The sequence below is a fragment of the Jaculus jaculus genome, chromosome 3 (assembly GCF_020740685.1).
Source record: "Jaculus jaculus isolate mJacJac1 chromosome 3, mJacJac1.mat.Y.cur, whole genome shotgun sequence".
NCBI classification, from domain to species: domain Eukaryota; kingdom Metazoa; phylum Chordata; class Mammalia; order Rodentia; family Dipodidae; genus Jaculus; species Jaculus jaculus.
In genome coordinates, this window is record NC_059104.1 from 151659215 (window position 1) to 151673291 (window position 14077).

General features: G+C 42.3%; 2 protein-coding genes across 3 annotated transcripts in view; both read left to right on the forward strand.

Annotated features, from left to right (window-relative positions):
- The window catches only part of Sh3gl3 (SH3 domain containing GRB2 like 3, endophilin A3), a 145164-nt gene that overhangs the window by 70531 nt on the left and 60556 nt on the right, over positions 1–14077 (forward strand). The gene's annotated exons all lie outside the window — the stretch shown is intronic.
- Positions 4646–5347, forward strand: LOC123459540 (SAP domain-containing ribonucleoprotein). Of its 2 annotated transcripts, XM_045146367.1 has the most exons (2): positions 4646–5117; positions 5187–5347. In XM_045146367.1, exons 1-2 carry the CDS (start codon positions 4686–4688, stop codon positions 5316–5318), a joined length of 564 nt encoding a protein of 187 aa, XP_045002302.1. In that variant the 5' UTR covers positions 4646–4685; the 3' UTR covers positions 5319–5347. The 2 variants fall into 2 exon arrangements, with proteins under 2 accessions (XP_045002302.1, XP_045002301.1); XM_045146366.1 differs by having other exon boundaries at positions 4649–5347.

Sequence of the window (14077 nt, forward strand, 5' to 3'; positions counted from 1 at the left end):
GGGGATTTAATATTTTAAAGCAGCAAATGTTCAATGTCATGTGTTCCCATTTGAGGAGTATTGCTTTAGCTCACATAGCACAGATTCCACTCACTCAGAATTTCCACTGCCATGTGATCATCACAATTTGAGCACTGATTGTAGTTCATTTCCCCTTCTCCAGCTGGAGATGGTCACCAGGCCAGCCATTGCCTCAGGGAGGGTGTGTGGTCCTGTAAGAATCACCTACCCCAGACCTTCTGGGTTTAGAGGGAGATGCAGGAGAAGAAGAGAGTGGGCCAAGAAGTTTCTGCTTGTTGGGTGTCCATGCAAGATGGCTTTGATTTTCCTGGTTCTGGGAAGGTGGTCAGAGCTTACTTCCCTGCTGAGCCAATCAATGTGACCTCTGGGAAGTATTGGGGACACATTTCAGATTTTCTGGTGGCATTGACCTTTTGTGGGATCTTCTTTGGGAGGACTGGGACTTTCCTTTTAGTCATAGACTTTGCCAGCCTTCCCCCTGCCTTGATGCTGGAGGTGGGGTACTCCTCAGTGGAGCAGCCTCCCTCTCTCCTCTCTTCTTCCCTTCCTTCCTCACACCCAAGCTCTCTTTCATTGACTTGGGCCTCTGAACATTTGGACCTTTGCAGCTGCCTACAGATTACTTTATCCCTTTGGTCTGTAGATTTTTAAAAATTTGCAGATCCACTGCTCTGCTACAGAAGCTCAGTAGGGTACCATGAAGGCTAAACAAAACAAATGGGGAAATAAAACTCATTCAACTTGATAAAGAAGAAATTAATTTTTTTCCAATAAAAATGAATTAAATTCAAGATGCTTATAATTAACTCTAAGTCCTAAAAACAAGTGATTAAGAAAAATAGTTAAATATGAACCTGTCCCTTAGACTTGTTCTCAGCAACATTAACTGCTAGGAAACAGGAGAATTGTACTGTCTTCAGTGTAAAGAAATGGAAAGAGTCACATACATGCACTACGTTTGACTTGGTGTATAGAAGACACTATTTTGTTGTTGTTGTTAAATAGATGCCAAAATACAAAGTCTCTGTTATGGACATGCTTTCAGATAAATGTACATATTCAACTTATTATTATTTTTGTAAAAGAAATAAGTGCATATATATACATCTCAAAGGATGGAAAGAGGGCTCATATCTGTAATCTCAGTAGTCAAGAGGCATAGACTGAGGGTTCCTGAGTTCAAGGCCAGCCTGGCCTACATAGCAAGTTCCAGGCCAGCCAAAGTGCATAGCATGAAAAAGATAGATGGTAGAGTTACCTCTGAATGATTATGTCAGGGACTAGAAAGGCCAACATTGTAATAATATTTTAAATTTCATAGTTTTCAGTATACTCTCAATTTTGTAAAATTCCATCTATATTACAAGAGTTATCCATGGTCAAGGATTGGTCATATACTTTTTTTTTCATTTAAAATGAGGGGTTTTGCTCATTCATTAAAAAGCAAATTCAGACATATCACTTGTGCTGGAACTGTCTTCAGGCTGACTTTTACTCCTTAGGAAGGAGAAGGAATTGCCCCAGCTTGGCCAGATGGCTCAAGGAGAATGCGATGTATTTTTCTAGTCAAATTATTTAATGTGACTCAAAACTCACTACACCATTCCCCACTTTGATCTTTTGCACTCACCTAAACAGGTAACTTAAGACTTCCAGCATAGCCTTTGTCTGCATAGGTGAGAGACAGGGAACATAACATAGCAGATCCTACAACTAAGGGAAGAGTGTAACCCTTCAGTCTCCATGTGACTCTGTGTTCCGGGTGGGTCTGTCTGTGGTCTGTCCCTGGACACAAATAGTGCCCGGGAGCTCAGGGTGGCACAAAGTGACATTCCCCAGTAACACACTTCCACAGACCCTGCGTTAGCCACGCAGGGTCTTCTATAGAGAAGCCTCTGGCAGCCCGTGGTTTGCTCTGAAAGGAATCAAACCCCAAATGCCAGTTAGAATCAAACTTGTATAAAGGTCAGATTTAAAGAGAGCTTGTAACCATGGATCTTTGGCTTGGGTATATGCTGACAAGCCTCTAAAGGAACGTAACAAATTTATGGGGCAGATACCGACCTCATCCATCAGTGCACATTGAAAACTTCCAAACAAAGATACAAATGGAGACTGGGGAATCATCCAACCCTGCTGTGTGTAAACCGCAAGAACCCTGGTGACCTGGTGCCTCTGGGTACTCTTTCTGGGAAAAGGGAAAAATAAATGGCCAAGATCCTCTCAGACCTGCGTTCATAGCCCTTAATTTCTGGGTGTGATGGCTGAGTGGGATCAGTTTCAGTACGGATTGAGACATGTCCTACTACTGGAATCTCTTCTTCCAAGATCAGCCCACAGTCAGAATCAGCTCCTATGAGAAGCCCCCATTGGGCCTGACAGTCTTTCCTGATATTTTAGACAGGGCATCCTGAAGTTGGGTGGTCCTGAGCAGCCTCAGTTGAGAGGGGCTGCAATCAAAACTTCTTTCTGCTTCTTATCCTGTGTTCCTTTGCTGGGATGTTTCCTTTCATCTGTCTTCCCAACAAGCAATTCTGATTTGCCACTTGGAGTTCACATTTTTTTAAAAATTGTGTTCCTCCTCTTTAAAAAAAAAATACCGAGAACTTTAATATAGGAACATATTGCAAATTGGTCATATTCCCACCAGGTTATACTCTTATGTCTCCTCTCTCCCACCCCCATTCTACAGAGGGCCCTCCTCAGTGGGCTCCACAGTGGTAATCACTGTGGGGTCATGAATGCATTAGTTAGCCTTGGGGGGACATGCTTCAGAGTAGTCCCACCCTGTGGCTCTGAGCTTTGGAGGGTGCGTTAGAAGCCTCCTCTAGTGCTAAGCTCTCAGCAGCCTCTTATTTTCTGCTTTGGTGAGTTTTGAGTCTCTTCACTGTCTACCACCATCTCCCTGGGGGAGGTTGTCAGGCTAGCAGGGAGGGAAGCGCTCATATAGAACCCACACTTCCTCTGGTGTTTCCTCGGCCCAGGTGGGTGTGATAGGGATGACTTGTCTCATGCTAGGCAGTTGGATTTCTTTTCGTTGTGATGGGTCTTGGGGTCTCCCCAGTATTTGTTGCCATCTGTAAGAAGCAGATTCTCTAGCCAAGAATGACAGAGCAGAATGGCTCAAAAGAGATAAGCATGGACAGCTAGAAGACTTTTTGATGGACATACTTCTCCTTTCAGCCAAAAAACAGTGGAAGCTTCCCACTAGGGTCTATGACCTCCCAAGCAATAGGCTTCTGACTTGGTTATCAGCACCAGGCATGGAGCTCCCACCCTGTAACCTGGGTGCCACTTTTACACTGGCGGGTATTTCTTGGCTGACTGGCTCTTTGTGTAGCTTGCAGAATCCACTCCTTGTTCACATGTTGGTGACTTTTCTCCCCTGGCAGTTTGATTAGCACTTTCCAGCACCGTGACAGCTAGCCAGCAGGTTGTTTCCACCTTAGGGCTAGCTTGACCTCTCAGTGTGGTGTTTTCAGCAATAATGTCTTAACTGTTTAGTTCTGGTGGAGTTCCCCCTATTTTGATGGCTCTTTTTTTTTTTTTTTTTTTTTTAGAGTAGACCTTTCTTATTTTATGTCTATAATATTTTCTTAAATATGTCTGTGGGCGGGGAGAATGCAAACTTTTAGTTCCCCTCTGCTCAGGTTGTGCCTGTTTCCTTTAGATCTTGTAAAGCTCCTCTTTGACACGTTTTCTCATGTTCCCAGTTTTCCTCAGATTTCTGTGATTCCTGCCTGTCAGTCTGTCAAGATAAAGGACTAGGTTCAGAACTGTGGGTACCTGGGGGTAGGTTTTGTCCATTTGCTGGGCAGTCTTCCCTTTTTCCTGGGAAGACTGAGTGTGTGGGCATAGTGGTCAGCGGGCTTTGCTACTGGGCACTTCTGCCCTCTGTGCTTCTCATATCTGTTGGGATGTCTGGGAAAATCTATTTTCTTGGATCTTGACATGACTTTTGGGCCCACTCAGCTCTGATTTTGGGCGCAGGCCACAGGTCAGAAATAAACATCCCTGTTGTTGTTTAGGATAATATTAATGTCTGATATTTAACGAGGCTTTCTGTGAGATACTGTTCTAATGCTTGCCATACATTAAGCTTTATGAATCAGAAACTCTTATAACTGACACTTTGCACATGAGGAAATGGAGGCACAGAGCATTTTAGTAATTTCCCCAGAGTTACTTCTCCAGTTAGCAGTGGAGTTGAGACTTGAATCAAAACGCAGCTGTAGAATTTGCCTTTGGGTATGGAGCAGGGATGTGGGGATGGGATGGAAGAGCATCACTGATCCTTCTTGCTTTCCTTGTGGTTTTCTTGAGCAGTCCTCTGACTGCTTCGTAGGGCTCTCTCACTCTCTTTTTGCTTATGTGATTTTCCTTGTATTGGCTTTTATTTTGGAAACCACGTTTTCTACCATGTGTCTATTGGCTATCTCTTCCCTCAGTTCTCTGTTCCCATCTGCTCTTTATCTTCTAGGAATTTCACACTATCTGTGATTTGCTGTTAGCACCCTTTGTGGCTGTGTAGTCCTGTTGTGGGTGGGTCATATGCCTCTCTACACATTTAGAAGTCTACTTAAGATACGTGGCAGAGAGGCGGGAGCTCCGGGTCGCAGCGGCGGCGGCGGCGGCAGGGGGCCTGTGGAGTGCGGGGTGAGAAGATGGCGGCGGAGACGGTGGAGCTGCACAAGCTGAAGCTTGCTGAACTAAAGCAAGAGTGTCTTGCTCGTGGATTGGAAACCAAGGGAATAAAACAAGATCTTATCAATAGGCTCCAGGCATATCTTGAAGAACATGCTGAAGAGGAAGCAAATGATGAAGATGTATTGGGAGACGAAACAGAGGAAGAAGAACCGAAGCCCATAGAGCTGCCTGCCAAAGAGGAAGAAACTCCTGAAAAAACTGTCGATGTGGCATCAGAAAAGAAGGTGGTAAAAATTACATCTGAAATGCCACAGACTGAGAGAATGCAGAAAAGGGCTGAACGATTCAATGTGCCCGTGAGCTTGGAGAGTAAGAAAGCTGCTCGGGCAGCTAGATTTGGCATTCCTTCAGCTCCAACAAAAGGTCTGTCATCTGACAACAAGCCTGTGGTCAATCTGGATAAGCTGAAGGAAAGAGCACAAAGATTTGGTTTGAATGTCTCTGCAATCTCTAGAAAGTCAGAAGATGATGAGAAGTTGAAGAAAAGGAAGGAACGATTTGGGATAGTCACAAGTTCAGCTGGAACTGGAGCCACAGAGGACACAGAGGCAAAGAAGAGGAAAAGAGCAGAGCGCTTTGGGATTGCATGATGAAAAGTTGTTGGTGTTTTCTGTTCTCCAGTGGTGGTTTCCACTTCTGATTCTTCTTGGAGATATATATATATATATATATATATATATATATATATATATATATATACATATATATCTCAATCACATACACATATACACATACATACATACATACATGCATACATACATATATACATATATATATATATATATGTATATGTGTATACCCCTAAATTCAGTTACGTGCTTATATCCTGCCTCGCAGTGAGAAAGCATGTACCTCAGGTTCATCCGTGAACTCCAGCAGCAGTTTGACTTTACTGATGTTCTACCTTTAAGGTTGTGTTTTTGTTTTTAATTATTTTGGTTGTTAATAAAAAAATAGAAAATAAAATAAAAAAAAAAAAGATACGTGGCAGAGCAGAGAACTATATAAGTGACCACCATCTTGATTTCATTTCTGCAGTATTTACTCTGTGCACTTTATCTGCTCACTTACTTGTGGTAGGATTACTTATTTTCTTTGGTCATGCAGCGGCCATTATTAAACTCATAGACATAATGTCATAGCCCCTGAGATTTTTGGTTTTGCATGTAGATAATTAGACTTCCTATGGTTTAGTTATGATTCTGCTGCTCAGAGTGGTCCAGACATGGAATGTCAGGTACAAGTGTCATTCTGCTATTCAGCAGAGGAGGAAGTGCACCAGCATTGCTTGCTTTCTTTTCTTTTAGAACTATAAGAATAAGTCATTTTATACACACACACACACACACACACACACACACACACACAGCATTAAAAATGATGACTGCAAGATTCATTGGAGGGATAGTTAGACATATTTTATTGAGGCAAAACATACACACAGAGAACAACAGACTTAAATGTGCATATCTTGATGTATTTTAGCAAGTGATGAGTTCCTGTAACCAGATCAAGATACAGGTACTACAGAAGGCTCCCTGATTACCCTAACTTAAGAGCAACCATTACACTCACTTGTATCATTGAATATTAGTAAGCTTTACTTTTGAGTTTACATGAATGGAATAATGCTGCATGCTCTTTTATATTTTTGAGCCTTATATCATTAGAATCATATATAGATATATTTTATTCAGTGTTTTATCTGACATTTATCCATGCCATATATTTTATTACTCTTATTAATTACTATATAATGTTAACTTACAGAAATAGCAACAATACATTTGTTCATTCTATTGCAATAGTTGTTTGAGTTGCTTCCAGTTTTTAGCTATTTTGAATAATGCTGCTTGTACATGCAATTTGGTGTACACATGTAGGGATTTCTTTTTTTTTAAATATTTTACTTTTATTTATTTGACAGAGAAAGAGGGGGAGGGAGAGAGACAGAGAGAGAATGGGTGTGTCAGGGCCTCCAGCCACTGCAAATGAACTCCAGGCGGATGTGCCCCCTTGTGCATCTGGCTTACGTAGGTTGTGGGGAATCGAGCCTAGGTCCTTTGGCTTTGCAGGCAAATGCCTTAATTGCTAAGCTATTCCTCCAGCCCACATGTAGGGATTTCTTATAGGTGTTTACCTAAGAAGGAAGTTGCTGAGTCATACAGTATGGCTGTTTATATAGTCAGCTTTAGAAGAAACTGCCAAGCTGTTTTCCAAAGTACCTATGACCATCTATACTACCAATAGTGTGTGAGTATTCTAGTCACTTCATTAACCCTGGAAAACACTTGTACTGACTATCATTGTTTTAAAATAGTACTATCCATCTGATAAAAATGTAGTGGTATCTCATCAGGATGGATTTTTGTACTTCAACAATAATAATGTGAAAATGTTTTCATATGCTTATTGGCCATCTGGATATTGTCATCGCGCATTTGGGCTGTTACAACAATAATGCCATAGACAGAGTAGCTTAAACAGCAGATATCTGTTTCTCATAGTTCTTCAGACTGTAGAGTCCATAATGAAGGCAGATTCAATGTCTGGTGAGCACCCGATTCAGTGATTCGTGAGGACCTGCTTCATAGTTCAGAGATGGCCTATCTCTCCCTGCATGTTTGTGGTTGAAGAAGTAAGAGTTCTCCAGGGCCTCCTTTGTGAGAATATTAATCCCGTTCACAGGGTTCTATGAAGGCAGAACCTAATCACCTCCCATAGATCCTATCACATTGGGCAGTGGGATTTCAATATATGAATTTTGAAGGTGTTTAGCTTTCCAGGTAGCTTGGAATACAAACATATGCCCATGTATTAACTCTAGTTCTTTTTTTTAAAAATTCATCTTTACTCCTCTAGTAGTTTCGGTTATCTACTATTTTATGACTGTTTAAATAGCAATCCTCAATATTATAGTGTACATTTCTTTCTGTAGTGGTGTGGCCTACATTTAATTAGTACTTGATCACTTCTGAGCCATAGAAGACCTTACAATTTAACGCTACTCTCTTAGTGACGGCTTGTCTGTATTATTTGCATGTTTTAAAATTGCCCACAATATTATGATCATTGGACTGTAAGTGTTCTTTTATCTTTCCAGTGTTCTTCATTTTTCCACATTTCTTTTTTCCATCTGGGATATTCTTCCTTTATTATTATTACTTTTTTTCTCTCTCTTTTTATTAGTTTTGTACTCAGTATATACAGTCAAGTTGGTACCATCGTTAGGATCCTTCCTGCCCTCCCCCCTCCACGGGGCCCTCCTCATTGGGGAATATGGGTCATGCATTGTGGGGTTAGCCATCAGTTTGGGGTAGGAGGCAATGTCTCTTTGTATCATAACCCAATGTGTGGCTCTGACATTCTTTCCACCCCGTCTTCTGCAAATTTCCCTGAGCCATGTTCATTTTAGGTCTGCTTCAGTGATGAGGTTTTGGGAGCCTCTGTATCTCTATATATCTGGTTTGGTAGGAATTGAGTGTTCTCTATGTCTGTCTCCTTCACCCTTTTCCTGGTACCAGGTTCACAAAGAAAGCAGCACTCTTGCTTATTTCCCCAATTACTCTTAGTTTTAGCTGGGGCCCTTTTGAGGTGTGCTGGGCTGATTCTGTCCTTAGGATATGTGTCCATCTGAAAAAGAGAAGAAAATTCTCCCATGGAAAGTAAAGTTAGCACCAGATAAATGGGATAACCATTTTATTTAGAGAGAATTTAATAGGTGTAGGTCCTCTTGAAGCCCACAGTTTGTGGGAGCTTGATAATGGAGAGCAGGCTCATTTTTGGATATGATTCTGACTTGTTCTTCTTTTATTTGAAGAACTCCTTTTTTAAAAAATATTTTAGTGCTGGAGAGATGACTTAGCAGTTAAGGCATTTGCCTGCAAAGCCAAAGGGCCCAGGTTTGATTCTCCAGGACCCACGTAAGCCAGATGCACAAGCTGGCACCTGCATCTGGAGTACATTTGCAGTGGCTGGAGGCCCTGGCATGCCCATTTCCTCTTACTCTTCCTCTGTCTCTCTCTCTCTGTGTCTTTTTCTCTCTCAAATAAATAAAAAAATATAATATTTAAACATTTTCATTTATTTCCTTATTTAGAGAGAGGGAAAGGGAGAGAGAGAAGGAGAGAAGTGGTGTGTCAGGGCCTCCAGCCGCTGAAAATGAACTCCAGATGCATGTGCCACCTTGTGCATCTGGTTTCCATGGGTACTGGGGTGTCAAACCTGAATCCTTAGGCTGCACAGGCAAGCACCTTAACCACTAAGCCATCGCTCCAGCCCTGAAGAGCTCCTTTTGGTAATTCTTTTGCTTTGTGCCTGCTGGTGAGGCTTTCTTCCAGTTTTTTTTTTTTTTTTTTTTTTTTTTGGTATAACTATTCTTCCAATTTGACTTTAATTGCTGAAGTATAATTTTTCTGCCAGCACTTTAAAGATAAGAATTCCTTAAGGGGGGCTGGAGAGACGGCTTGGCAGTTAAGTGCTTGCCTGTGAAGCCTAAGGACCCCGGTTTGAGGCTCAATTCCCCAGGACCCATGTTAGCCAGATGCACAAGGGGGCGCACACATCTGGAGTTCGTTTGCAGCGGCTGGAGGCCCTGGCGCCCCCATTCTCTCTCTCTCTCTCTCTCTCTCTCTCTCTCTCTCTCTCTGTCCTTCGCTTTCAAATTAAAAAATAAAAATTAAAAGAATTCCTTAAGGGTCTTACAGCATCCATGATTTCTGTTGCAACATCAGCTAACAATCATTTTGACTTTCTGAATACCAGTGTGTGCTTTCCTCTTTTTTTAAAGTATTTCTCATTGCCTTTTGTCTTTAGCAGTCTGACTGGGAAGTGCCTGATATACTGTTCTTCACATGCTGCTTGGACATGGAGAAACTTCAGTCTATAGATTGAAGTCTTTTTATATCTAGTAATTCTTCCTCATTTCTTCAAGCACTTCATTCTCTCGTTCTTGTCCTCTTCATCTGGAACTCTTAAGATACGTGGATGCAAGGCATTTTTTTATGGCACTGAGATATGTTTATAAAGCTTTTTTTTTGTTTTTTGTTTTTTGTTTTTCGAGGTAGGGTCTCACTCTGGCTCAGGCTGACCTGGAATTCACTATGTAGTCTCAGGGTAGCCTTGAGTTCATGGCGATCCTTCCACCTTTGCCTTGCAAGTGCTGGGATTAAAGGCATGTGCCTCCACGCCCAGCTATAATGCTTTTTTGTGTGCTTTGATTCTTGTTCCCCTTCATGTGTTAATTTGGATACTTTGTGTTCACCTGTCTTTTAGTTAATTTCTTATCTTGCCTTCAGTATCTGGTTATTATTAAGATATTCTTCTGAATTCTTAGAGTTATTGAATTTTTCATGTAGGATGTTCCTTTTTATGTTACAAAGTTTATTTTTGTAAACATTGATGTTGTCACTGTTTTCTTGGACATGCTTGTCACTATTATGTTAAAGGTCACCTCCGATGTCAATGCTGGGATTGCCTGTTGGATTTTCTATTATTTTCTTACTTTTCTTTGGTTTGGTTCATTCTCCTGGTATGCAAAGTGAGGTTGTAATTTCCATGGCAGGTATTGTTTATGAAGAATTGCAGCAGCTGTTGGTGATGTATCTTTCTCAGAGATGATCTTTGTTTATCTGGGTAAACATTGGTAATCTTTATATCCCTTACAATGATTCAAGTTTCTGTTTGAGGCTTCATGAGATGTTCTGTCTGTCCTTCCTTCCCCTCCCTTCCTCTTTGCTTCCTTCCCTCATTCCTTCCCTCCCTCCTTCCTTTCTCTGGGCTATTTTTATATTTAATTTATTACTTGGGAGAGAGAAGATATAGAGAGAAAGAAGTAGACACACAGAGAGAGGTTATGGGCATACCAGGGCCTCCTGCCACTGCAAATGGACTTTCAGATGCATGTGCCACTTTATGTATCTGGCTCTAAATGGATATTGGATAGTTAAACCCAGGTCTTCAGGCTTTGCAGGAAAGCGCCTTTAACCAGGGAGTCATTGTTCCAGCTCCCCTTTCTGGGTTTTTAAGACAGTGTGTTATATAGCTCACGCTGGCCTCAGAACTCCCTACGTGGCTAAGGATGTCCTTGAGGTCCTGGTTCACCTGCCTCCATCTCCCAAGTTCTGACATGTCCCGTGTGCACCACCATGTCTACCTTGTATCTCTTCCTCGCTTGTAGCATCGTAGCATTAGGCCTTCAGTGATGGAGTCAAATCTTGGGGTGTTTCCTGTGGTATCTCACTGGTCAACTCTAAGCTCCAATTTTCATCTCTTGATCACTGTGATATTGCAAGCATGTCTACCTACATCTTTAGCCTTGTAGCAGTGTCTTGGTGCTATTTTCTTAAAGTCTTACCTTGTGTGGTGGGAAGGAATTGCCAAAAACACCGAGAGGAAATGAAGCATAGCCTGTTGGGTTTAGTTCTTTGTCTTCCGCAGAAATTTGGCCTCTCAGATCCTGGTTTCCTTGGTTACCGTGTGTTCTGATTTTCTCTTCCACGGCACACCGAGATGGCTACAAGTTCCAGGCGGCTTCCACTTTCTGTCTTGTGCTTTGCAAGACAGAACATGCTCCCAAAGGAGGAAACACCTACGAACTCCTGACTGCCTCAGAGCGTCTTCTTTCCTTCTGATTTGAGTTTTTCACATTAGGGCTGCCTCTGCTGCTCTGCCCAGATGTGGTCAGCAACACTTAAAAATCTGAAGCGCTCACCAAAATAAAAAAATACATATCTGAAGCGCTCACACGCACTCTTCACTCATCCCTGTTGTTTAAGACTATTTGTATATAAAGTTGAGTCGTGCTGTGCTTTCCAAAGTGATCAAAGCAGAGCATGTCTGCTCAGTGGTTGAAAGCAAAATGCCTGTAGAGAGGGTGAATGCCTGGGTGAGGGCTTCTCACGGTGTGTTCCTCAGAACATGGCTCCTTGGAGATTGTCTTCATGTTGTGTATCGCGCATGAGTGGGGGCAGTGCTCCATGTAATAATGTGGACCCTTTGGAGATCTGTAAGTGCTCATTTGCATTTTAAAGCCCCTCTAAGTGTGTTTGGACAGGAATGTTTCTCCTGTGCTTCTCAGCTCATATGGCTAAGAGCTACTCCCTTTGCCTGCCCCTTCCTGCCCATGGCAATGTTCAGTGGCACACACATTGGAAAATGCTGTATAGGAGCAATTTCTAAAGGCCTGAGGGAGACATTTTGATTTTTCTGAGATTTTTGGCTTTATTGCTGTTTAATTTCTGGCTTCGTATAAGGGAAGAAGATGGAGAAAGCCCAGGTTTCTTTGAAAATATATTTATGGGGCTTCGGAGCAAGCTCAGTGGGTAAGAGCACTTGCTGCCTTAGCATGAGGACCTGAGTTTGGATTCCCGAAACCAAAGGTGGCCACACATGTCGATAACCAGTCCCAGGACTGGAGGGGCAAAGACAGAAGGATCACTGGGCTTGCTGGTCAGCCAGCCTAGCCAAGAACAGGCACATCTAGGGTTGGTAAGCAACCTGTCTCAAGGAAATGAGGTGGAAGAGTGACAGAGGACAACTAAGTCCTCCTCTGGCCTCTGCATGGCTGTGCACAGGTACCGGGGGGGGGGGGGTATTTACTCAAGAGGGGCGGCCAAGGCTGGGGTAGCATTTACCACTAGAAATCAACCACATGCAGGTGAAAAGCCCATTGCACAGCTTCAGGCTCCCGAAGTACCTTTCCTTCACAGTCTGCCACTGCTCTGTTGTACACTTTAGAACCATCTTTTTGTTTTCTTATTACTGATCCTATTGGAACTGCACATAGGGGATTGGACGAGGATCTTACCTGCAGGTAGCACAGGGCCTCCTAAGACAGGTCTAACTAGCAGCACAGATGCTCTTCTCCACTTGGGAAGGGTCACAGGAGCCACAAATTTGTGTTGTATATTTCCAACTCTTGTCTAGTTGAACCTAGTACGGGCACTTGATTTGTGATTGGGAAACTGAACTGGTGAGCTGAAGAAGGTGGAATTTCGATATTGTCCCTCAGCCTGTCTCTACATATAGTATGTATCTCTTGTCACCTCCTCATAGATCTCCCTATCTCCTGGTTCTTCTCTGAGAGTCTTCTTGACCAGTGGAACCTGAGATCTGATCCTGTCACTCAGCTGCTTACAGATTCAGAGCTGCTCTTGATCTTGCTCAGCTTGTGTGTCTGATTCTTCTCTTTTTTATTTTCTATTAGTTATGGACATGTTTAGCATGTAAGCAACACATGTTGGTACCATCCATTCCCTCCTCCCTGCCCCTTTTCCTCGTTGGGGATGTGGTGACCCTTCTCTTTGGTGGCTGGTCTTTTTTGTATTTGTCACCCTTAATGAGGTGTTATACTCTGTTTCATTACTCTTTATATTCGTATTATGCATTTGCCTATGCTTCTCCCTACCAGAAAGGCTGCCACTCTCCTGGTGAATGTCATATGACTTTCTAGGCTCTCTTCTGGAACTTTCCTCATATTAACTCATATAACTTGTTTCCTTCCATGTGTTCTAGTGGTAAGTTCTGTATCTCTCTGCTGTGGAAGTGTGTGTCTCTTGTGTTGTGGCAATGTCTTCATCTTTGTACTTCTAACAAACTACATTGTTACAGTTTGTAGACTTCCTACCTTTGGAAATTACATGTTTCACAATTAGACCAGGTCACACTAAGGTGAAGGTCTTTTTTCCCCTGTACTTAAGGTAAATACCAGCTTTTAAATAAAGCTCTTCTCCTTGTTTTCTTTTTTTAAAATGGTTTGTTTATTTACTTATGAGAGAAAGAAGGAGAAAGAGAGAGGGTATGAATGGGCATGTCAAGGCCATTAGCCACTGCAAACAAACTCCAGATGCATGAGTCACCTTGTGCATCTGGCTTACATGGGTCCTGGAGAATTGAACCTGGGTCCTTTGGAGTTTTAGGGAAGCGCCTTAGCCACTAAGCCACCTCTCCAGCCCTTTTCCTTGTTTTCTTGAGGCAGAGTCACTCACTGAACATGGGGCTTGCCATTTTTCAGTTAGGTTAGTTAACCAGCTAGTCCTGATGATCCACTTGTCTCCATCTCCTTCAGTGCTGGGGCTACAGGCATGTGTGGCCATATCCAGCTTTTTTGTTTGTTTGTTTTTGCACTGGGTATCATGTTCAGGTCCTCATGCTTGTCCAGCAAGTGCCCATACTCAATGAGCCATCTCCCCCACTCTATATGCATTTATTTAATAATACCGAAAGTTACAGCCATTTATTAGCTCTTGAACACAGATGAACTTTTCCCTTCCCTATTCCTTAGTATTGCTTAAGGTTTTGATTTTGTCTTTTTATAAACTTATAAACTTAGATATATTGGTTCTTGCTT